We start from the raw sequence: 25,897 nt of genomic DNA on the forward strand, positions 1-25,897 counted from the left end.
GTAAAATTGCGACAGATGAAAGCCGGCCTCCGGCTGCAGCGAATGTAGTGTTATCTACTCCTATTTTTATATTTCTTCAAACCTCATTAAGGCAGCGGGCATGATTTTTAACCAAGACAGGCATCTAACAAATGATGGAAAAATCACTAGGCTCGCTGCGGCCGCTTCCCCAGTGTTACGTACCCAGTGAGGCAGATTATGCACGCTCTAAGACAAAAGCCGACGGAACTTGATCCTGGTGCCAGCGTGACACCTGGGCTGTGTGCATTCACGGTCCCCACTTGCCAGCACCTTCAGGGGGGAAGCACGTCTTGCCAACCACTGTTCGGTACGCATTAGTTTTTAGACCCAGAGCCACAGAGTTTAAGAACTGCAAATTGTAGCCCCAATTCCTAGGCGGGGCGGCGGGGTGTGATAACCGGAGCGAGTGCCAGCAGTTAGCGAGCAGCCGTGTGCCCGGCCAGGGCCACACGCGTCGCACGCGGCAGGACGCTCACGGTCAGGGCCAACACTGACCCAGCACCTCCTCCGCTTGATACGTGGTTCACGCCACAGCCCTGCGAAGCAGGTGCCGCGATGCTCACCCAGGTTTGCAGACGGGGAAACCAAGGCGGAAAGGCGCTAAGTGAGCTGTCCAAGGTCGCACAGCTTGAAAATGGCAGAAGCAGGATGTAAGACCGGGCTGCTGGCGGCAAAGTCTGCCAGGCTCTCGGGCCCCGTCGCCAGCTGTCGGTTCTCTGGGTTCCTTGCCGTAGGCCCCCCGACTTTACAACGTGGCCCGCCCCCTCCCTCGCTGCAGACCGAGGGTGGGCTCCAAGGAAGCATTGTTCTGCTGAGAGCTATTTTAAGTCCAAAGCTTCCCTGCTTCCAGCCCCTAAAGAAAACAAGAAAATGAGATCCTGGGTTTCCAGCTTCTTAGAAAAGACACACTTCATAATGACACAGGCAAAATCTTATTCTTTTTCACTCCTTAAAAATCGTAGCTTTCGAACAGAAAGCTGTTGGAAGAACACCGCACAGAAGCCGTTGTCTCCCGTCTCGGGCTAATGGTGAGCTTGCCGAAGGAGCCGGCCTCTCCCCTCCTGTGTCCACTTGGCAAGCGACAGCCTTTCCAGTCTTTGCGTGTCTCCATTCCGCCGATCCACTCTTCTCAATGGCAATCGCAGATGTGAGCACAAGCCCTTCCGGAGCCTTCTGCTTCTAACAAAGTAAGCTGCTCCAGCCGTCTTGAAAGGCAGGAGTCTTGTTAGCTTGGGATAATTTGAGACCAACGGTCTCTGGTCGTACCATTCCATTCAACGCGAAAGTCTAACAACTGCTCCCGACCTTGTATGCGTTCGGGGCTGGTGAGGAAATTCCAAGCTTCCTGTGTTTGTCACCCGCACCTGTGAAGGAATGGCTTTGCCGGGACCGTTCACCTGCTGCGGGCACACGGGGCTGTGTGGGGGACCTTGGTGGTGACATGGTTTCTGAGGGCTCGGTTCTTATCAAATGAAGCAGAAAATGTTTCCCCGGCGATTTCTCTGACAATAACAACACAAGGAATGATCACTTGCAAAGCGCCTTGATCTCATGACACCACTTCTCCTTCGCTCGCTGAGTGCGTACTGTGCCCTGCTCGTCCCAGCATCTCCCCTTTATATGTGAGGTCACTGGGGCAGAGAAGGGGTAATATGCCCCCCAGCACCGGAGAAATGTTGGAGTCAGTCTGCCCGGAGTCAGACCTGGGTCTGCCTTTATTAACCAGGCGTTAATGTCTGCCCTGTCTCCATGGGAGACAAGATGCCCGTTCCAAAGCATCTCACTACCCTTGGCCTGTTTCCTTCTCTACCCCCTTTTTATTCCAGCAGGGAGAACTCTAAAGCCGTCACTGCCTTGTCCTCCTCAGTGGGGAACGGGCCAGAGGACATCTGGCGGCCAGGCTCAGTTCTGGACAGATGAGAGAGGCATGGAATCCGGGACCCCCACGCGGACAGTGTCTCCCACCAGGGAGGATCGAAGGGATGAGACTTGTCTTGGGAGAAAAGAAGACTCAAGGGGGTAAGCTAGCTGTTTTCAAATAGTCGAAAGGCTCTCGTGGGCCAGAAAGACTGGCTTTATGTAGACTGAGAGCTGTTCTCACATTTCTTCATTCGTTAGTGCTTCCCGAGGATGTGCCAGGCGCTGTGCTCGGTGCTGGGGTCCCTGCCCTCAAGGACCTGCCCAGGGCAAGGGAGGGCAGCTTGTGAGGGTGGCCCTAGGAAAATGGGGTGTCGGCGAGGGCCACCAATGACAGAAAGAGCGAGAAGTGGGCGAAGCAGGTGACCAGGAATGGAGACTGCAGACAAAGTGTTAAAGCACACAGAGCTTCTAGTGGTCTCTAGAAGATCACAGAGCCTGAAGATGGGGATGCGTCGGCCATGCCAGGGACGGGAGCCAGGGCACAGGGCTACGTGTGCCCTCGTGGGGCTGCTCGGGGCCACAAAGGCGTCACAAAGGCTGTGGCCGGGCTGCGGAGTTTGCTTTTATCCTGGAAGCTGTGGAGAGTCTGTAAGGGATTTTAATCCAGACCTTGGATCCTAGTTGCAGTAAGGAAACATCCCTCTGGTGGGTGTGTGAAGCACGCGTGCTGGGGGGCTGTTCCCGGGGAACTGGGAAGTTGGTTGCTGGGCATGTGGGAGTGGAGGGTGGGAGCTCACCAGTGGAGGGGGAGAGTGGGTGAGGCCCGGTGACGGCTGCGGGTGAAGAGCCTGATGGGGCAGGAGTGCTGCATTGGGGACAGCAAAGGGCACAGAAGACGGAGCCGTCGCCACCGCCCAGGGAGGTCAGTGGTGCAGGAAGGGAGTGGGCAACGGCGGCCAGGGCTGGTAATCTGGAGGTCACTGGTGGCCCTGGTGGGGCGTGGAGGGGAGAGAAGCCAGGTGATGGGGGCTGAGGGGTGAACGGGTCAGAGGCTGAGGCAGGGAGCATTCTTTTAGAAGGATGGGGAGCCCGGAGCCCGGAGGTGGCGTGGGATGGGAGGTCGGCCAGCAGAGGACGACCTAGGAGGGAGAAGGGCTGTCCTCCTTCCCCAGGGGGCAGGAGGTAAGGATGGTTGCTGGCCCAGGCTGGGCATCTGTGACACGAGGGATGTTCGCAGATACAAAGGGTGGACAGGCCAAGCTTTGAAAACATGGAAATTCGTGGAGATTTGGCCCTTCCTTATTGTTACTGCCAAAGCAGTATTCATTAGCAAAGTTTTCAGGATACGTATTCAGACACATAAACAACACTCTTTGCCTCCTCTGTATGAGCGAATTGTCACGTATTTCCCACCTTTGTAGACCGTCTTCGACACCCATATTTGCCAAAATGAGATCGTTCCTCATACACCGTTTTGCATTCTGGTTTACCCCATATGAAATTTATTTCTCCAACATCATTTTAACATGATGTCCCATAATTTATTGATCTAACCTTCTGATTTTGAACATTTGGAAGGTTTCTGCCTTCTAACGAAATCAAACAGTGCTTCGATGGGCTTTGGGGGCCCATGACGAGGTCATTCCCTTAGAACGGGGCCAGACCCACAGCTGCTGGACCTCAGGGCTTATGTTATTCTTGTTTTCGCCGACGTTGGCAACATGCCCTCCCAGAGGTTCTCTGCTTACACTCTCTTCAGCTGTGGATAAGCCAATCTGTTTTTCCACACTCCCTCCTTAGTGAGTATTAACAATAAAAAACTCTTTGCCAATTTGTTAATGAAAAATGGTATCCTTTGCTCTTTTAATTTTCATTTAGCAATGATAAGCCTTCATTCAAATTACTCACAGAGAGTTTGAGGTCATGGGCAATTAGATGTAATTAATTCATAATTGAACTTTCCAGAAGTTGCACGGGCTAGTTGACTTCAGCTGCCAGTAGAGGGCTCTTCAGTCCCATCAAATATAACTACAGGTTTTCAGTTACATGTCAAGTCTGGAATCAAAACGAATTTCCACCATGTGCTTTTTCAAATTCTGGGAAGCTCTATCAAACAATCAAAGACTTCTTCCATGTGATTTTTATGGCTTTGATCTTTTTTAATCCCGAAAGAAACGCTGTCAACATTCTCCATCAGAATTAGATTCTCTTGGGTCAGGATATAATGACTCCACGGTGAAAACTTGTTTGTGTTTGGCACACTTAAATTACTAATATGATTTGCCCAAATGACTCCTGGAAGCTTTGGAAGTTCTCTCCGAAAGTGTCCTATTTTGCTTGCCTTAGAGAAACTGATGAAAAACCAGGTTACTTTTTTTCAGTGGTTGAGTCTCAGTTTACCAAACTGAAAACACCCCGCGTCCATCCATCCATCCACCCATCCACCCATCCATCCATGCATCCCTCCCTCCATCCATCCATCAAACTACCCACCCCATACCTATTTGCCAAGCATCTGTGATATTCCAAGCTCAGTGGGGGGAGGCAGGAGGGACATGGGGGAGAGTGTATAGTTTCTGTGTCTGAATGAGAGTTGCTGGGCACAGGCAGGCAACCACCAGGGAGCTGTCATGCTGGGGAGGAGTGGAGAGTTGTGAGTTACTCAGGGAGAGGGGAGGCTCACGTTCCGAGACTGTGGTCACTTGGCTTCTGTGTAAACACTTGAAACGTGAAGGCGTTTCGTTCTGCATCTCCACTATTTAAAAATAGTGTTTAAATTTTTGATTTCCTTGAATTACAGTCTTTTACGAGATGGTGGATATTACTTCAAGTCCTCACTGGGTATGAGCTGGGCTAAACCGTAAGTTGATACTCAAAGGTTGAGCCGAGGTGTACCAAAGACTCAGGAGACCGGCTGGGCTGGCCCTGTATGAAAAGGAAGGGAAACTGAGGCAGAAGAGAGGACCAGGAGGAGCTGGGATACAGGCACGGTTGGTAGACTGTGACAGGTGGGTGCCGTGGGGGGAGTCAGGTCAGTGCTGGCAACACCAACATGTTGATGCTCGACCGATTATCAGGCTGTAGTCAAAGGGAAGGTGTCTGCATGGTGACAGGCGTCAGGCTTTCAAGCCCTCTGGAATTCTGTCTGGGTCCCCTTCTCCTCCTCAGCTCACTCCCAGCCACACCGGGGCCAACGGCTTCACGCCAGGCTGCACTGACCGAGCCAGGCTTGGGCAGCACAAGGGTTAATACGTACGCGCAAGGCCATCTACAGTCTCCACTAACATGTGGCACGTTTTAGCCACATTCAAGGCCTTCCTTGCTTTACGTGTTTCCAAATTGGCTAACGATTCTTTAACGCCTGTGGGTGGACCCTAGTCAAGAGCAGACGGACCCTAGATTTACGGTGATTTACAGCCCACAGAATGCCTGCACGTCCCTTACTGACAGATGACGCTTGGGGCATCCGCGGTCTGGGGCTCCCCTTCTGTGGGGATGTGGGGACGCTCTGGGGCATCTGCTCAACTTTGCTGTGAACTTAAAACTGTTCTGAAGTACAAAGTTCACGCTGAAAAAAAAAAGGTTGTGACGCGCATGTGGACTCCCTTCTCAGCCTAAACTGTCTCCACAACAAGTGTAAGGTGACCCATTCAGGATCAAGGTCACCAGCCCCTCCCTTCCTTCATTTTCATACCTGGTGCTCCACCGGAGCTCCTAGATTCTGCTTCTCTCTCCCACTCTCCTCCCCTGCCCTCTCCCCCTCCTCCCCTTCTCTCCCGTGAGCAACTCTGCGTTTTGGGGTCAGGTGTCATGTTTGCTTTATCCGTATTGAATTTCACCTTATGACGGCGACACTCCCACATTTATTACATTTATTCTATATCCGTGTGTTGGAAAAAAAAATCATCCACGAATAGCAACTGTGTCTTTGTTTGCGTTATTCACCAGGAGGAATCTGAGCTTCCATGAGCTACAGAAACATAACTGGCTGGGGTCTCCGTGGCCCGACTCCTGGACCAGCTGTTTGTACCAGCACATCTGGGCGAGATCCCTTGGCAGGCGGCCACAGGCTGTTGGCTGTGAGCCCAACGAGGAGCTCCTGGCGAGTGGTGCCAAGGCACGAACAGCATCACGGCTTCTTTTTGTCCAGACATGCAGGCCGGTGTGGGCCACGTGGCCCGGACCGGATGCGGAGTGTGGGAGGCGGCCTCGCCCCGAGTCGGGCCCTCACTGGAGGACAGGGAGGGCTCAAGGACCACGGGGAAGAGAAGCCATCTCTCCCCAGACCCAGAGCACAAGACGAGCAGTCCTCTGCCTGGACCTTCCAAGCCCTGCTGGCCTCTGCTCGGCCTTCTCGTGGGAGGTCTGGAGGCTCAGGAGAAGGGGGATCCGGAAGACGTGGGATCCTGCCGGGGTGCCAACAGCACGCAGTAGTTTCCGGTTCTTCACCTTCTCACGCTGCGACGTCCCCAGCTGACACTCTGCCCCAGGAGTGTCCCTGCCCTTGGGTCACTGGGCGGGCATGGCTGCCACAGGCCGGGCACGATGGAGGCTTCCCTCCCCCAGAGGCCAGTCGGGAGCCGCGTGACAGAGCTGGAGTCGGACGTGGGCTTAAATCCAGATGCCAGCCTCTTTGTTCTTTTGTATTTTGGGTCAGATGAAGCACTCTGAGCTTCGTTGGTTTTTTGTGTGTGTGTGTGTTTTTTTCTGTCTGTAGAATGGAGACTTTAGTTCCTGTCTCATCAGGGATTGGTGCAGTTAAAAATGAAAGTGTGTGTTACACTCCTTAGCACGTGGCAGGCTCCAGTCCCGTGGAGTCTTTGCCGTTCCTCCGTCCCCTGATTATAAAGACCCGAGGAGGCTGGTGCCTTGCCGTGGTGACTTCTTTCGTCCGCGAAATACGTATTAAATAGTAATCGTTGGTCACATTTCTGTCCTTCTTTCTTCTTGAGAGAGAAAGAGAGAGTGCAAGCAGGGGAGAGGGACAGAGGGAGAGGGAGGGAGAATTTTAAGCGGAACCCATACTCGGTGTGGAGCCCGACACAGGGCTTGATCCCGCGACCCTGGGGTCATGACCTGAGCCCAAACCAAGAGTCGGATGCTTAACTGACTGAGCCACCCAGATGCCCCCACTTATCACGTTTCTTAATTGTTAGATACATTTCTAATATTTCCCTGATAAATAGATGTGTATTCTTCCCTGCATGTAGCTTTAGCATAAGAGGGAATTTTAGCTAAGTTGCTTACTCATACAACCAACTCAGTTCTTCAAGGAATTCGCTTATCCAAGCTGTTCATCCATGAGAAAGACTGTATATTTTACATTTGAGAGAGACAGAGCATAAGCAGGCGAGGGGCAGACAGAGGGAGACAGAATCCGAAGCAGGCTGCAGGCTCTGAGCCATCAGCACAGAGCCCGACGCGGGGCTCGAACTCACGAACCGCGAGACCATGACCCGAGCTGAAGTTGGACGCTTAACCGACTGAGCCGCCCAGACGCCCCCTAGAACAACTGTGTAAAACAAAGGAACCCTCCAAAAATAATGCTAACAGCACGGATTGGAATCTGTGCCCGTGCAACGAACCAGAGACGCATTTCTGCAGAGTTTTCACGCATGCAGAGTGTGGTGGGAGGAACCCAACAACGGCCAGAAGTGCAGTTATGAGTGGCTTCCCGAGAGTTGCATGCTTGGCTTTCTAGAGGTTAATTCAGGGATGGGAGTTCTTCAGAAGGAGGCATGATAAGTAACAGGGCTTCTGTTACTTCACCTTCTGCAGCAAATGCCAAACAGCCAGATTCTGCTGTGTGCAAGCCACAGCCCATTCTACGGCTCGTGGACCACAGGAATGCATTATGGCTTCCTGGCCTAGATCTCCTGGCACAGGTATCACTTCCCGCCTCTTTTGGTTAATTAAAGCCACATACCTCTTTGCAATGCAGATAGCCCCTCTGTCAGTCATGCCAGGACACGGTGGCCTCACCGCACAGGAGTTTTCGTTGAGTGACTCCCACTCCCGAGACCTTCGTGTCTCTCAGGAATCAGTGATACACACAGTAAAGGTGAGGCTTAACGAGGTGCGTGTCAGGCACAGAGTGCCCTAGGTGGCTAAATACACTGTTTTCCACATTCTGGTAGTTTGACGTTCGGCCTTTTGTGGCCTACACAATGTCAGTATGCGATGGTTTTAATAAACGCAAAGACAGCTTACCCGCTGTCAAGACAACCTCTCAGTAGCAGAAGAAATAATGTCTTGAGCGAGAGAACATCATGATCCTGTCATTGGCTCTGTCCTAGGGTCATGCCAGGAGCAGGGGGGCCATGCGGCAGGAGGGAGAAGAGGCTTACGTCAGCCCTACCTCCGTCCGAGGCAGAATGACGCAGTCATCACATCTGGAGGCTCACGTCGCAGCACGGCAAGCCAGGAAAGTTACTTAAATGCTTTGAGCCTCAGTTTTCGCATCAGCAAAATGGGGATGATGATAGTGTCTACCTCACAAGGTGGTTGTGAGGACTGCACGAGGTAATACGAAACAAGATGCTGGTGAAATGCCGATAGTTTAATATTTATGTGCTTCTGCCTGTTACTTACAATGTCAACGCAGTTAGGTGTTGAGGATGGATGAATTTAGGTGTTTTTTGGGGGCAGGGCAAGAATGTAGGTTTCTTTTACTTTTCCACGGAAGCACTTGGTGTTTAGAGCTTCGTGGGTAAGTACAGGAGGCCACCAGCCAGGCTGCTGGACTTTAAGTTCCAACCTGTGTTCAGAGCCTTAGCTAACCTCAGAAAGGTGCCTGCATGCTGGAAGATTCCGAGCTCAGCGGAGAGCAACAGCTGGAAAATTACTAAGCATATACTTTAGCCTTTGCCACATTAAAAGCGCTTGTTAAACACCTCAGGCTTTCCATTTAAGGTTCGTTCAAGTGAAGATGATGTTCTAGGACTCAGAGGTTCACCTTAGGCTAAGGGCAAAAATCAAAATAGACCCACAATCACAAAATGGAAAACAAAACCTCGGCAAGCTCAAGCTCATCAGCCAGTAATTTAACTGCTGGTCAGAACAAAGCCAGCGCATCAACAGCATACCATCCACAATGTCTAACATGCAAAGAAAAATTACTAATGATATGAAGGAACAGCAATATGTGACACACGGTCAGGGAAAAAAGTCAGATAGAAAGAAACTCCAAAGTGCCTTCATATTGGAATTGGTAGACAAGAAATGTAAGCCAATTGTTAAGCTCGAAGACTTAAAGGAAAGGATTGTCATCTTGAATGAACAGATGGAGAATTGCAAGAGAGAAATAAAAACCTGTAAAAATAAGCAAATTTAAACTCTACAACTGAAGGGGCACCTGGGTGGCTCAGTTGGATAAGCGTCCGACTTCGGCTCCGGTCATGACCTCACAGTTTGTGAGTTCGAGCCCCGCGTCGGGCTCTGTGCTGACAGCTCGGAGCCTGGAGCCTGCTTCGGATTCTGTGCCTTCCCCCTCTCTCTGCCCCTCCCCTGCTTGTGCTCTGTCTCTCTGTCTCAAAAATAAATAAACATTAGATTCTATAACTGAAAAACAAAATATCAAATACAAAAAAATATACCCACACGATAGACTTAAGAGCAGATTGGCACCAGTGGAAGGAAAGGTAGGTAGACTTGAATACTGACTAATTGTAATTATCCAATGTGGAAACTAGAGAGAACAAGACCCGGGTGACTTGTAGAACATAATATATATGTACTTGGAACATCCAAAGGAGAGGAGGGAGAATGAGGCAGAAAAAATATTTGAGGAAATCGTAGCCAAAATTTCTGAAATTTGGTTTAAAACATATATCTGTGGATTCGGTGATCACAGTGAGCCACACAGCAGTTTAAGTACAAAGAAAAACCAAAAAAACACCCAGACCCATTAAGGTGAAACTGAGGAAAACCAAAGTAAAGAGAAATATTTAACAGCATTCAGAGAATATGACACATCTCATCCAGGAGATCAACAATTCGAATTTCTGATAACTGTTAATGAGAAATATGGATGTAAGAAGATGACGGAATAACATCTTTAAAGTGCTGAAAGCAAAAATATAATCCAGAGTTCTGTATCCAGCAAAATGTGCCTTCAAAAATGGAGGTGCTGAACAGACATTTAAAAATCAATCAAAGGAGGGGCGCCTGGGTGGCTCAGTTGGTTAAGCACCTGCCTCTTGATTTTGGCTCGGGTCATGATCTCATGGTTCGTGGGTTTGAGCCCCGTGTCAGGCTCTGTGCTGATAGCTCAGAGCCTGCTTGGGATTCTCTCTCTCCCTCTCTCTGTCTCTCCGACTTTCCCCTGCTCTCTCTCTCTCTCAAAAATAAATACACATTTTAAAAAATCAAATGAAAGCTAAAAAATATTTGTTGCCAGCAGACCTGCACTGAAAAACATGCTAATGAAGTCCTTCAGCTGAAGGGGAAATGACAGCAGGTGGGAGCTTGGATTGGCGAGAGGGATATAGTGGATGGTGTAACGTACTTAATTCCCCCCACCTAGTTTCTTTAAAAGACAAATGACTATTTAATGCAAATTTTTGTGGTGTTTGTAACACTTTTAGATGTAAAATCCATGAGAAAAACATAAAGGACAAAGGATAATAAATGGATTCTATTTTTCTCACAGTTTAGATAAAATAGTACAATATGAGCTCTGTGTCACCTGTGCTAAATTGAAAATACTATTGTAATCCATAGATTAAGACAGAGGAATCGCTAAAAAGACAATACAGGAATCTAAATAAAGTAACAAAAAGTATTGAGTTAACCCAAAGGAAGGCAGGAAAGGACAAACAGAAGAATAAAAGAAGAAATGGGGCGATGGGGAGCAAAGAGCAAAATGGCGGACCTAACACAACTGTCTGAACGACGCATTTAATGTAAACGTAGGAGAGGCTCCAATGAAATGGAGTATGTTTGTCAGATTGAATAAGAAAGCAAGACTCAACCAGGGGCTCTGCACAAGAAATGCGCTTTAACTATGTCCTTTCTTGACATTTTCAAGAAAGCTGATGTGACTCTATCGGTATCAGGCCAGGGAGCCTTCAGGACAGGGAGCACTTCCGGGACAAAAGGAGGCATTTCAATGATAAGATAACTAAACAGCTGGTCACACCAATCCTAAATGTGGGCGCATCTCCTAACAGCGCTTCAACGTCCACTCAGCACAAGCCGACAGAACGGAAGGGAGAAATACAGAGTTCCATGACCACGGTGGGAGGTTGTAACACGCTAGGTCAGTAACTGATGGGACATGTGAACAACAAAAAAATTTAAAAATGAGCACGCAGATCACAGAACAAGAGAAAATATTTGCAATACGTATGTCTGGCAAAGAACTTGTGTCCGGAACGCATAAAGAACTCTTGCAAATCGCAAGACCAACCGTGTAGTGAAAAGTAGGCAAATGCCTTGGACAGATATTTCAAAAAAGAAGTTATACAAGGACCAGACGGTCACCAGAAAATGGCGGCTGTAAAGTTGTGCACAGTTTCCAAAGCTTGCACTTAAAATGTATTAAGGTCTGTGCATTTCACCGTATATAATTTTGACCTTGATAACAATGGTGCAGGAGGGCCAAGAAGAGAAGGACCTAGGTGACCCCGGCCAAGCCACGTGACTCAGTGGCCTTGGGCAAGTTGCTACCCCTCTCAGGGCCCCAGTTTCTTTATCGGTAAACGGGGCGGGGATGGCCTCCTCGCAGGGCCGCTGTGAAGGTCCAATGTACGACACAAAGAGGCGAGACAGCTGGTCCGAACGAGGTGCCCTGTTAAATACCTTAGTGGTCTTTCCTCCCCACCCACCTTCTTCCTCTCCCGTCTCCCAGCTCTGGACAATTCTCTCTGTGAATTTCTGCAGGACAAGCGGGGGAGAAAGGGAGAATGGAAATGTTCTGACCCGACCTACCGCTGGGGACCACGAGGCCGAGAGAACAAAATCCCACCACGGTCACATCCTCCCTATGGCTGCCAGCGTGATGCGGAAAAGGCACCATCCCCTTGGGCAACTTTATGGATAACCGTGCCTCTGAGCCCCCGAAGGCTGAGGCACAGCTCGTACCTCACCCCAGGTATGGGGTCGCCGTGCTGCATGGACACCTTCCCATAGTTAAACCTGGCTCATCTGGCATGCTCACAACTACGAGTGAATTGAGCAGCATAAAGACGACCTCGAGGTAGTCCACGAAATAAAAACAAAACCCTGTGAAGTTTTAAAACTAAATAGAAATGTTCGGTACCAAAATGTTTGAAAACTTGCTAATCCTTGTCTGTATATATGCATGTTATCTATCTATCTATCTATCTATCTATCTATTCAACCATCTATCACCTACCTACCTACCTAGCAACATCTATTACCACCATCACTCATATCTAAATTATATCCGAGACTCATCGTTTTTAGGGCTGACAGAACACTTCGGTACCATTTGGTTTGACTGGTTCATTTTGGTGATGTAAGACAGAGACTGGGGGAGGTGGAGAACTTATCTAAGATCACAGAGCTGGGTGGTATATGGATCTTTTAGGAAACCCTATCCTCCAGCCAGATATCATGGAGCATTTGCTGGCCCCCCCACCCCGATAACAGTGTGTGTGTGTGTGTGTGTGTGTGGCGGGGGTGGGGGTAAATGTGTGTGTGGGGTAAACGCTCCTGCAGGTTCCTCCTTGTTACCTGTGTGAGAAGCGGATGTGCCCAAGGAACTGGACCTTGGCAGTTCATGCCACGTGTGGAAGAATATCCCCCCAAAAGGCGAATGACGGATGCCATTATCGAAGGGAGGTGGGCTGGAAATAGAAATTGTGGCTTTCAATTTCAACGACGCACGCAGGCATTTCAGGAAGGACTCCTGCGGCAGGAAGAGGCTGGTCTGGATGACACCGAGGGTGTTTATGCAGAGAGAGCAGCTGTTTCTACCTGTCGGAGGCTCGGCCAGAGGCAACGATGAACTAATTTATAGGAGGGCACGACGGGGGAGTTGAAGAGAGATGTGTGTGTCAGCCTGAGGAAATGATCTGCGAGGGTCCGCGCTCGCTGGCTTATGGAAACGAGCTGCAGGATTTGACACCATGATTTGCACAAGGGAGGAGTATTAATTAGGAGCCAAGAACTGCGGTAAATACCTTGAAGACCATATGTAGCATCATTTGGAGGCCATCTTTGCCGGGGTATTTCCCGGCGATGTTGGCTGCGGACAAGTCGAAGAGGTTGGCTCCCGTTTCGGTGCAGATGGCATGGACCAGCATCTTCTTCCCTACCCCAGATGGCCCTGCCAACAGCAGGGATTTCACCAAAGGAGCGTTCTCGTGCACTGTTGCGGAACCTAAAAAAGTCAGAGGCACGGGCTCTAAAATCCCGCTTCAGCAAGTTCTTAGCCCCTCAAGGCTGCCCCTCCACTGCGTGACCCCCGTTTCTGCAACAGGGAAGTACGTGTCCAGAGCATTTCTACCCGGAGGCCCAGCTTCTGTCTTAGTTGGGCTGTGACACCTTTGATTTGTATGTCAGGGCTCGAGGAGGGGCCAGAGGGTCTCGGTACATGGCTTCCCTGCTGCCCCTCACCCTAGAATACCTCCCCCCCGCCCCCGCCCCGGCCCCAGCTCATCATTTTAAAGGACATTCCTGCAATAACTCACCTCTGGCATTTTTTTAGGGGGGGGGGCGGGTGTGGATTTCTCTGCTTGTCAGCAGTGGTGCTACATTCTTTGAACGCTTGGGAAAAAGAATGTGGACACACAGCCACTAAGGAGGGCTGAGAATGTTCATTAGTGATCCTCAGAAGGGAAAGGGGGAAGCTTCCTCGTTCTGTCCGAGATTCTAGCCTGTAGCGGGGGCAGCCCGACACTTGTTGCAGTGACCAGAGTTCCATGCAGGCATCAGAGGCCCCCACACTGTCCGTCTCCCCCGGGCCAGAGCGGGACTCGGTTTGACCATCTTCTGTGGTTCTGAACATGCGCGGAGAGCACGCTGGCACTAAGTGATTAGACCACGAACGGAATGAATGTGATCAAACCATCTCCTATCATGTGACTTTGCTTTGCTCAACCTCTGGGCACTTTTCGATCAGCCGTAAATAGACCCATATTGCAATTATTATTGCGCCTTTTTTTTTTTTTTGCCCCTTGTGTCATTGAAAAGATATAGGGAATTTACCGAGTAACCAGAAACATTGTTTTATGGTTACCTAACATAAACTTGGAAACCAGTTTTGAGCAAGTTCTGTTCAAAATGCAATTACAGGGGCACCTGGGGGGCTCAGTCGGGTGAGCGTCTGACTTCGGCTCAGGTCATGATCTCATGGTTCCTAAGTGTGAGCCCCACGTCAAGCTCACTGCTGTCAGCATAGAGCCCCCTTCACGTCCTCTGTCCCCTTTCTCTCTGCCCCTCCCCAGCTCATGCTCTCCCTCTTCCAAAAAAAAAAATAAATAAATAAAATGCACTCACATAAGCATGTGTTATTGGTGGTCAGTGAGGGGTACGGTAACATAATATGATAAAGGAGATGCTGTTTGTCACGCTAGGAGAGGGACACCATTCCCGGGGTGGTCCGTTCAGCACCCGGTATTGGGGGCTGCTGGCTGGGGGCTGGGGGGGTTCCCGTGTGGAAGAGTCAGGGATTGCTGCAGAGGGTTATGGCCAGGACGGGAGCTAAACCTCAGTGGATGTAGCCAGGATGCGAGGCAAATAGTGCTGAGATCCGTGTGAGCCACGGAGGGTTCAGAGAAGAACTTAATCCCACCTTGGGGGATGGGGGGCTCAGGCCTGACTTCTGGGAGAGGGTGGCCTCGGAAGGGGCTGAGCTGGACCGTGTAGAGACGGGGACATGTGAGGCGAAGCCAGGCGAGGGAGGCCCCCGTAACTGCAGGCCTGGAGTGGGACTCGGGCAGGTAGTTCTTACTAGCAATGGGGCAAGGGACAGCAAGGGGCTGGGGAGGGAGACTGTGGCCAGCCCTAGGGGTCCCTGGAAGGTGGCTGGCGGCTGCAGGTTTGCTAAGGTTGCTGGCTGAAGCCAGGGAGCAGGGAGAGGTCTTGGAAGGGGTGGAGGGAGGACAGAACGGTGCTGAGGGCAGACTCGGAGGAGGGGGCAGCAGGAAGGAAGCCGCAAGGATCGGGGAGACCCAGGAGAACATGTGCTGTTTACTCTAGGGAAGCGGCCTGCTAGAGGAAGAGGGTGGTCACCAAGGTCACTCAGGGAGGGGAAGGCGGTGGTTTGGGGAGGCCTCTGCCGCCAGGGCTGGTCCCTGGACAGCCCATCCGATGGGCGGGCACGCCTGCCACGGTGTTCACGGCCCTTCCTGCTCATCGCCTTTCAGTGGCAGTTTTTTAAAAATACGCAGAATTCCCAAGAGACAGAGACGTCCAGGCTTCTGTGCATTCACCCTTTCCAACTCTCGGAGGATGCGAGAATCACAAGGAGGCCAGTGTTCCGTGCCCTTCCTAAACGCAGCTCTGTCACTCCCTACCCCTGGACCCTGAGAAAGTTCCTCAGCATCCTGGAAAGGCTCACTCAGCTGCAAAAGCGGGGACCGAAACGACGTGTGTAAAGCTCATCAGCATGACGTTTCTGCTCCGTGAGTGCCGCCCCCCTTCCTTTTCTCCCTCTGTGTTCTGAGGGACAGTAATATTTCTGGGAGGGTGGGTGGTGGAATGTGACCAGATGCGTCCTGGGAACTCCCTTATCTGCCCAAGGGGCTTGGAAAGCTCACGCCTCACCCCGGGATCCCTGGCGGAGGCTCTGGGTGCAGAGAGGCCTCACGGTGGGTCCTCAGGGCCTCTGCAGTGGCCCTATTGGCCAGGTCCAGTGGTGAGCTGAACAACAGACCTGAACAACAAAGAACACACTCCCTCTTGTGACTGGCTACTATTTCAGATCCATGACATTTAAATGAAGCTCTCGAAGGCAGATCTGTGAGCGTACTTGCCTGTCTGGCCTGTGTGTGCCTTGCACACACACACACACACACACACACGGGTCACGAGGACAAACCCCTGCCCGTTCTGGGGCCCGGGGAGGTTGGCAGCCCATGGGGACGTCAGGCTCCTCGTTGACAAAAGGGGGTTCGGTGGGACGCTTCCCTAGCCCCCTTCGTCCGATGCTTCATCGCCAGCTTGCAAGCGACATCTATCCCCGTGTATCCTCGAGCCACGGGTCGAACATACCTCCCCTCATTTGTTAGGAGACCCGTGAAAACAACACGCTGCTCCCTGCTGTCCTGTTCTTGGATCACAGCATGATGAAGCCGGAGGGCTCGTGACGTTATTTGCAGGGGCCTCGTAAATATGGCGTGTTTATCTTGTTGGCCCCACATCAGGCTGACCCTCCAAGTATACATGCTTATTTAGGACGTAAATTTTATGTGTGAAATTTATGTTGACTCACCCAATCCCATTTACTACTTCTGACAGAGGAACGAACTATTTCTTCCCAGTACATTTAAGTCAAAGTGGAACAATATTATAAGTGCCTAAACCACCCCCATATCATTTATTTATTTATTTATTAAAAAAAATTTTTTTAGAGACAAAATGAGTGGGGGAGGGGCAGAGGGAGAAAGAGAGAGAGAGAGAGAGAGAGAGAGAGAGAGAGAGAGAGAGAATCCTAAGCAGGCTCCAAGCTGAGCTTGGACCCCAACTCAGGGCTCCATCTCCTGAACCGTGAGGTCACGACCTGAGCCGAAATCAGGAGGCGAAGTGACTGCGCCACCCAGGCGCCCCTCGCATACCATTCAAAAGCCAGTTAAATGAAACATGGTTTCTATTTCGGAATTGTCATCAGAGCAAAGCCTGGCTGGGGCTCCAACCTCTGCCCCGGATGACTCAGGTCATGCACATAAAAAAGTCATAAAATAATAACAGCTAATGAGAGCAGCAGGTTTCTCTGTTGACTCGCCTGCACCTGTCGGCACACCGCAGGACTCTGGTCCGCCGGTCCGAACAATCACGATCGAATCTTAGTTAGCAGTTACAGCGGCCATCAGTGGAAACCGGTGGAGCCTTGATCCTTCGGATCCACGAAATACACTTCTCACTGACTTGCCAAAGGCCGCCTTTGTTAAGGACCTCGTAACGGAAGTCTATGTCTAGAAGGCAAGCCTGATGTTAGCCCTTCGTCTAATTTGATTAATTTTAATCGCAGGTGCCGGCTTCGGCTTTTATCTCTCTGGATGACTGCCGACAGGACCTTCAGCCCAGAATGTCAAGCAGGCACCCCAAAGCGGTGCCGGCGTGTGCTCTCCGGGGCGCGCTATCGCAACAGAGAGACCCTCGGCCAAAATCCTCAGTAGGAAGAGTTCAGCCAGGAAGATGCTACCCAAGTCACCAAGCAGGGCGTCCCTGCCTCTAAGAGAAGCATAACGGGGCGTGTAGAGTCTTTACCTAGAGGCAAGATCCCGTACAGGGCGATGAGCTGTCTCACATCCAGGAGGGAAGGCATGGGCTCTATGGATACCCGGCGAAGAGTGGTCCCCAAGTAACTGTACTCTCCTGGGGGGAAAGAGACAGAGGATAAGGACCTGGGAGGCGCTACTGCTCCGAGCCGCATCAGTTTGGCCCTGGTGAAACTAACGCAGAATACACGCTCAACATGTCGGGGCAAATACAATGGTGTTACGGAGAGTCGTGATGAAGAACACCTCTTTTCTCGGACGGAGGCTTGAGAAAAGCCAGGCCTCCCGGCTGCAGTGACTGGGGAGTCCCTCGAGTCTGACGCCAAGCCCCTCGCATTTCTAGAGATTACCTTTGCGTGTTGAACACGTGAGGTGGCACAGAGTTCCAAGATGCAGGACAAAGTGCACAAGAATGTGGTGGCTTTTTATTCGGTTTCTAGGCGGAGCGACTGTGTCTAACACTTGCACAAACTTTAAATTATTTAAGGTCAGCGTGGAATTTGTACTGGAGCAGGTGTGCATCTGAACTGAAACGCAATCCTTGGAAAGGAAGGAGTCTAATTTAGGACAAATAGAAACATCTCCTTTGGAGGGTAATATTCATTTACATTTTTATCATTTGCAAAGGATTACCAAAGGAATAATAATAGAAATAAATCTTTACAGGTTTAATTAGAAGGCATCAAAGGTCTTAATTGTAACTCGTCGTAAATCTGAAGTGTTATCTTCTAACTAATTTGGATAAGGTCACCAAGAAAATTAGTTTGCCCGTCTCCATTTGTCATGTGGAGGGACCTTTACATGCTTGTGCGGTTCTCTCTTGATGTGTACCAGAGTCTGAAGGAAAAATATTCAGTGCATGAGTCACGGTGTCTTGATCGTTTTTGTCTCTGATGTTTGCTTTCGATAAGAAGTAAGGATCTTGCAGAGCTCTGCATGTGATATGCGTGTGTCAAATATAATGCACTTTCATGTGTGTGAAGGAAGAGAAGCTTTAAACAAGCATTTTCGAATGCTAAGAAAATTAGAATTAAAACCCAGCTAATGATGGCTGTTTTGTTGTGCAGGGCAGGCTTTCAAAGCTTCCACGTGACAAAAAGTCCTTGGCAAGGACAGTGGGTATTGGTGGAGAGAGTGAGCGATAATGAAAGCTTCTACTGCGGCGTCCGATCCCCATGCTTTTTAATGAGCAGGTAATAAATAGAAGAGTGGTTAATTTCGCCTTCACTAGAGCAGGAAGAGATCCTGTAGCCACCATTAAATGCAGTGCTTATTGCTATAAACATGACATTAGAGGTGATCTGAAAGTGACCCCAATTTTCCCGCTTAAATAAATCCACATTAATATCCAGATGCACCATATTTTCTAGAACCTCACAGACTTTATTCAGACACATCATATTAAATTGAATTACTGTGGGGCGCCTGGGTGGCTCAGTCGGTTGAGCGACCGACTTCGGCTCAGGTCATGATCTCATGGTTCGTGAGTTCGAGCCCCGCGTCGGGCTCTGTGCTGACAGCTTGGAGCCCGGAGCCTGCTTCGGAGTCTGTGTCCCCCCCCACCCCGTCTCTGCCCCTCCTCCACTCGTGCTCTGTCTCTGTCTCACAAATAAATAAACATTAAAAAGAATTTTAAATTGAATTAGTGAGTGTTGGTTTTGATGGAGAGAAGGACACACTAGCCCCGGCTGACGGCCAGGTGTTGAGACTCAGCTCGAGAGTGTGTCGCTGAGTTTCGCTGTTGCCCAGCGTGGAAGCCATAAACGCTCCCCATCTATTCAGGCAGAACTTGGAAACTTCAGGATTTCCCTGCACAGATAGCAGGTCTTCTGCCAAAGAGGGAGGAAGGAAATGGTGGATGAAAAGGTGTGTTACGTACAAGGGATGCACGAGGGCAAAAAACCTACACCAGTGGACGGAGAAGACACAGGGAATGCGTGTCCTTAAAATTCCTATGTTGAAATCCAGATCTCCAACATCTCCGAATGTGACCCCGTTTGGAAATAGGGCCGATGCAGAGAGAACGAGCGAAGGGGAGGTCGTAGGGCGGATCCCAGGTCCATATGGCAGGTGTCCTTTATAAATTGGGGAAATGCGCCCACGGACGCGCACTCAGAGAGGGCGCGTGAAGATGGTCGCGGGGACGGGAGGGCAGTGTGGCAGCCAGGCGGGAGGGCTGGCAGTCAGGAGCAGGACCGACGCGGGGCTGGGGAGGGGTGGGCGTGCGGAGGCCCCAGCAGAGCGCCAGCTTCTCGCGTCCTCGGGAGGAGACAGCCCCTATGACATCCTGATCTGGCACTTGTGGCCTCCAGCCTGGAGCGGATACGTGTCTGCTGTTGAGCCCCTTGGTTGTGACAGCTGTTATAGCAGCCGCAGCAAACCAGTGCGGAAGGAGCAAAATAATGGGAGGGAAGACGGGCATAGTAGCGGTAAAAGAAAATCATGAGAAACAAGAAAATATTTAGGGTGGATCAGCCTCTAAAATTTCCACTTTACCCCACACAGCATTAAAAAGACTATGAAAGGGGCGTCTGGGTGGCTCAGTCGGTTAAGTGTCGGACTCTTGGTTTGGGCTCGGGTCGTGATCTCGTGGTTTTTGAGTTCGAGCCCCGTATCGGGCTCTGTGCTGACAGTGTGGAGCCTGCTTGGGATCCTTGCTCTCTCTGTGTCCCTCCCCTGTTCTCGAGCACGTGCTCTCTCTCTCCCTCTCAAAATAAGTAAATAAACTAAAAAAAAAAAAAAAGGAGTAGGAAGAACAAGAACAGAGCAATTTATAGCAAGTACTAGCTTCCTAAATATGTTCCTCAGGGACAAGGACTGGAGGCCTGGAACAGACGCTGCTGGCCGGTGTCTGGGGCTCCCCCCAACCCCCGAGCACAAGGACATCCTGCCACCCCCACCCCGACTCTGTCAGGGCCGCACACGGCACCATCTCCCAACGACAAGGATGGGGACACGGGCGACGTGGTTAAAATTCAGCGGTGCTGACTTGTTTATGAACGTTACGTTGGGCGTGGGCCACCCAGCTTCCGGAAAGAGGTCAGCAGACAGACTGCTCCAGGTGGACTTTGTGTTGCGACAGGCCGGCCAAGACGGTGCACCTGCTGGGTTATCACCTGCTCCGAAGCTTTGGGGGGGCGGCGTTTCATATGTAAATATTTAAGTCATACCTTCCAAGATGGGACACGGAGAGCCTGTTGGGCGTTCTCATCTGTAGGGCAGGCTCTGAACTCCAAGGAGAGTTTGAGAAACACTAACTCTGACTTTGGGTCAATGTTTTTCCCAAATGCAGTTATCGAACCAGGACGGGACAGGAAAACTTAACTTAGGGGAACATTAATTTGTATTTGTTCTTCCTGTATTTGGCCCTTAAGCAGTGGCCACCCTCTCGGTGCTCCGTGCTTCTGTGACGTGCACTGGTGGGGGGAGGGCCACAAAGACACCATGAAGTCACCGGCCCTCCGAATGGCAACCCCCGAGCGTGCCAGAGACGGGGCGAGAACGCCACCACCACCAACAGCAGGACACTCTAACTCTGTGCCAAGCGTGGCCCCGAATGCCATCACCCAATTCATTAAATACTCACAGTGATTTGATGGGGTTGGAGCTGTTAATGTTCCCACAGTTGTGGAAACTGAGGCACAGAAAGATGACAGAAAGGACACGTATCCTTCAGAAGGTGAGGGGTAGGGGAGGAGATGTTTTTGTCTTTCACATTTTTTTTCTCTTAAAGCCACATGTGCTGACTTTTTAAAAATCTTATTTACTTATTTTGAGAGACAGAGCGAGAAAGTGCATGCCTACACGTGTGCTTATGGGGGAGGGCCAGAGAGAGAGGGAGAGAGAGGATCCTAAGCAGATTCCCTAGGTGGGGCTTGATCCCACGACTCCAAGATCATGACCTGAGCTGATATTAAGAGTTGGACACTCAACCGACTGAGCCACCCAGGCACCCTTTCTGTGTTGACTTCATTCATTCTTGTATCATTATAATTTATTTTCTAAAATGATTTTTTCTCTTTATTTCTACTATTCCTTGAGTTTTGTGATCTCGTTTCTGAGTTTTTCTAATTCCATGTTATGTATTCTTACATTTCGTCTGTAATTTTCTTTTTTTTTTAATAAAAAATATAATTTATTGTCAAATTGGTTTCCATACAACACCCAGTGCTCATCCGAAGTTCTTAATGTACATTAGCTTGCTGGAAAGAGTGGGCTCCATCTACGCCTGCTTTACGGGGCATGTCTTTAAACAAAAAAAAAATTTTTTTTAACAAATTTTTTTTAATGTTTATTCATTTTTGAGGGACAGAGAGAGACAGAGTATAAGTAGGGGAGAGATACAGAGAGAGGGAGACACAGAATCCAAAGCAGGCTCCAGGCTCTAGGCTGTCAACACAGAGCCCGACGCGGGGCTCGAACCCACGAACTGTGAGATCATGACTTGAGCTGAAGTCGGACGCTCAACCAATGGAGCCACTCACGAGCCCAGGCATGTCTTTTTGTGATGTTCATTTGTTCCTTAGTCTTTCTTTTTGCTAGAAACTTTGCATGGGCTTTCGCCTTGGACGTTTCCACTGCTGGCATTTATGTGAGTAAACATTTCTATACGTTTAGAGGGAAGTCTGGCTCAGGATGGCTTTTGGAATGTCACAGAGCCCCCTCTGTGACATGGCGTGCTTGTTTTGAGGCGGGCAAACTGGCTCCGGCTGTGGTTGCCGGCTTGGCCCCCCTGCGCATCCCCGTGAGTGCCCGCGGCTTATTTTGGCATTCCTCTCTTCTGTGTCCCCGGTGGCTTGTACTTTGGGGTTGGAGGGGAGATCTCGTCACTTAGTTTTGATGTAAATGTCTGTGGGTTCTTGTTTTTGCTCCCTGGCTGCTATTTTTATGTGGGGATTTGGGACCATCCGCTGCCATCTTTCAAGCTAAAGATCTCAACTGGGAAAAAATAAGGAAAACATGGAAAAAGCCCTTGTGGCACTTGACTGATTCTGTTAGACTGTGTCACCGTCATTTGAGGTCACTCTTAAGTGTCTGACTGCATTCACTTTGGCCTTAGGCGTCATAAAGATGCTGCCCGGAAACTGACAGAGAGATCATGGTAAAGACGGACAGGAAATCGTCAAGAAGGGGAGAAATATTTCCCTTAATTTATTCTTGGAGACTCTACCTTGTGCCACTGTCTAAACTCTGGAAATTCAGTGCTGAACAGAAAGACACGATGTCACAGGAGAAAGCAGACAAGAAGTCAGAGATCTCAACAACAAGTAAAGAGGCAGGGTTATGTTAAAAACGTCATTTTTTTGTATTAATGGAATTAACAGGACACAATCAAGGGAATCGAGGAGAAGACCCTTTGGTAATCGAACAAGAAATACACAAAATAAACAGAAACCCAATACACATTTCAGTATATATTCTGGTAAAATTCTTATACTATTAGGAAATACAAATGTTCCCCCAAGCCCTCTTTCTTTCTTTCTTCCTTTCTTCCTTTCTTCCTTCCTTCCTTCCTTTCTTTTTCTTTCTTTCTTTCTCTTTCTTTCTTTCTTTTTCTTTTTCTTTTTCTTTCTCTCTCTTTCTCTCTTTCTTTTTCTTTCTTTCTTTTTCTTGCTTTCTTCCTCCTTTCTTCCTTCCTTCCTTCCTTTTCTTTCTTCCTTCCTTCCTTCCTTCCTTCCTTCCTCCTTTCTGTCTTTCTCTTTCTTTCTTTCTTTCTTTCTTTCTTTCTTTCTTTCTTTTTTTCTCTCTCTTTCTTTCTTTCTTTTTCTTGCTTTCTTCCTCCTTCCTTCCTTCCTTCCTTTTCTTTCTTTCTTTTTTCCTTCCTTCCTTCCTTCCTTCCTTCCTTCCTTCCTTTCTGTCAGTCTTCCTTCCTTCCTTCCTTCCTTCCTTCCTTCCTTCCTCCTTTCTGTCTCTCTTTTTCTTTCTTTCTTTCTTTCTTTCTTTCTTTCTCTTTCTTTCTTTCTTTCTTTCTTTCTTTCTTTCTTTCTTTCTTTCTTTTTCTTGCTTTCTCCTTCCTTCCTTCCTTCCTTCCTTCCTTCCTTCCTTTTCTTTCTTTTTTCCTTCCTTCCTTCCTTCCTTCCTTCCTTCCTTCTTTCTGTCAGTCTTCCTTCCTTCCTTCCTTCCTTTTTTCCTTCCTTCCTTCCCTCCTTCCCCCTCTCCTTCCTTCCTTCCTTCCTCCTTTCTTTTTCTTTCTTTCTTTTTCTTTCTTTCTTTCTTTTTCTTTCTTTTCCTTCCTTCCTTCCTTCCTTCCTTCCTTCCTTCCTGTCAGTCTTCCTTCCTTCCTTCCTTTCTGTCAGTCTTCCTTCCTTCCTTCCTTTCTGTCAGTCTTCCTTCCTTCCTTTCTGTCAGTCTTCCTTCCTTCCTTCCTTCCTTCCTTCCTTCCTTCCTCCTTTCTGTCTTTCTGTCTTTCTGTCTTTCTGTCTTTCTGTCTTTCTTTCTTTCTTTCTTTCTTTCTTTCTTTCATCTTGAGAAAGAGAGTGCACTGAGGGGTAGAGAGTGGGGCGGGGGGGGGGGGAGGAAGATAGAGAATCCCAAGCAGGGTTGCATTGTCAGTGCAGAGCCCAATGCAGGGCTCAAACCCACCAAGTGTGAGATCATGACTAGAGTAAAAATCAAGAGTCGGATGCTTAGCCGACTAAGCCACCCGGGTGCCCCATGTGGCTTTATTTCAAAGGGATCACATTAATCACTTTTTGATCAGAGGGAAATGTCAATCTCCTTGTTCCTACAGGCCAAACGTAGGTCAGTGTATAACATCAGAATGAATAAGATGGAAATTGATTATGATACAATAAAAAAGAGAGAATCCATGTTTCTACACTGACACCACAACAATTTCAAAAAAGGGTAGGAAGGAAATTTCTTCCTAGAGGAATGGCACCTTCTAAACATAGAACAGAAGACAGAAATAGAACACCGCCATTTTACAGCTACCCTATGGATAGTTGCAGCTATTGACGCAGGCAAAACTCATCAGTGGTTGATGAAACCTTTAAACCAGTTGGGGACAGAATCTCCAGAGCCTCAAAGACTCCCCCCTACAGGTTGTTCATTAACTACCAGGGGGAACATGAAGCTTGACAGTGGAGAAATCTGGGGAACAGCACTTTGGCCAGTGATGGAATGTAACGCCCCCAGAGATGGGACACGACGGGCCCTCATCGTGCAACTCTGAGGACACAATATCACCTATGAAGTCTTCCTACCAAAAACAGTCTCCCCCGAATCAAGTCATGAGGAAACCCATCAAACCACCTCTGTTGAAAAACAGTCTGTAAAACAGCCCAGACTCTGACAGGGTCAGCAGCGTGAAAGACGTCAGGTTGGAAGGTATTCCAAATTAAAGGGGCAAAGATATGAACACCGCATCCACAGTCCTTGACCAGATTTTGGGTTCAGAAAGACAAAAACTTATGAAGGCATCACATCTCAGTGATGCCAAGTTGTCTGAGTGTGATTATCCTATCGTGGTTATGTGGGAGAATGTCCTAGTTCATGGCATGTGCGAGAAAGTGAAAATCATACCTGCGTTAGGGTGCTGGCATTTCAAATAGTTTTAAGCTTTAAGTGTGTTTTCAGGTCATCGTGTTGTTTTTTAAAAATTAAGAGAAAACCTTAGTTGAAGATGGTGTCAACAAATGTCCCTCCTCCTTCCTTCCAGTGACCTGTGTGGCGGCCCCTTCTGGAAGGAATTCCTCCCGTAAGAATTGTGCGTTCAAGTTCCAGGTGCTGCCCCCTGGGGCATTTTGTTTCAACACGAAAATACGAACAAGTCTTCATTTCCTCAATATAGCTTATTCCAGACAGAATGCCGCGAGGAACTTTGCGAGTAGGTTCAAAAACCTCCCTCCACCACATGAGGGGGGAGAGCTGGACCTATTAGCTCACAGCACGGAATGAATTCAAATCCATTCCATTAGACAAAAATCTACTGCGAGCCTTGGGCCAGGTTTTGGTTTGGGCCAAAACCACCAAGGAAACATAATTCCAGCTGTTGGGACCTCAAAACCCGAGGAGCGACACATGCGACCCAGACACGCGTAATTCTTGGTGTACCTTACCGATGTAATCGGAGAGGTTAACGTTCGGAGCCCGGATCAGCAACCCTTCTTCCACCAGCTCCTTGTACAGAGACTCAATGGTCCTGGTGACAAAGCAGAGGAGCTATTCCATGAGCAGACACATAAAGTCAGCATTTCTGTTAATCATCACATATGCAGAGAACTTTCACCAGACCTATTCCTACGCACATTTGTGTCTATGCAACTAAGCCGGTGTTTGGAAACATTGCTACAACTGAGGGACACATCAGGCTTCGAAAACAATACTTTTGCTCATCCACATGCACGTCGGACGTTTCCCATTAATAAGAATTATATCTGTGGGCATCTGAGACCAGCTACCGCTTCTGCAGTCTGCCCTTTCATGAATCCTTGGGACGGCACAAATATGATTTAGAAATTGCCCTATAATAGCAGTGCAATGGGCCCACGACTATATATTCAGTTAGCATCTGCAAGCCACAGCAGATCATTAATCCTTTGTGCAACTGATGTTTCCTTTTAACCCAACAGCATAAGACTTCAAAAGAAATACCTATAAGGAACAAA

The 25,897-nt window shown here is 49.2% G+C and overlaps 1 protein-coding gene across 1 annotated transcript in view; it reads right to left on the reverse strand.

Annotated features, from left to right (window-relative positions):
* IQCA1 (IQ motif containing with AAA domain 1) overlaps positions 1-25,897 on the reverse strand; it is a 155,263-nt gene that overhangs the window by 23,685 nt on the left and 105,681 nt on the right. Inside the window, exons 13-15 of the mRNA XM_047846555.1 lie at positions 25,349-25,431; positions 17,278-17,385; positions 13,029-13,228 (exon numbers count right to left, since the gene is read on the reverse strand). Of these exons, the coding sequence (XP_047702511.1) occupies positions 13,029-13,228; positions 17,278-17,385; positions 25,349-25,431 (391 nt within the window). The remainder of the gene's footprint in view (positions 1-13,028; positions 13,229-17,277; positions 17,386-25,348; positions 25,432-25,897) is intronic.

The sequence above is a fragment of the Prionailurus viverrinus genome, unplaced genomic scaffold (assembly GCF_022837055.1).
Source record: "Prionailurus viverrinus isolate Anna unplaced genomic scaffold, UM_Priviv_1.0 scaffold_39, whole genome shotgun sequence".
Classification (NCBI taxonomy): Eukaryota; Metazoa; Chordata; class Mammalia; order Carnivora; family Felidae; genus Prionailurus; species Prionailurus viverrinus.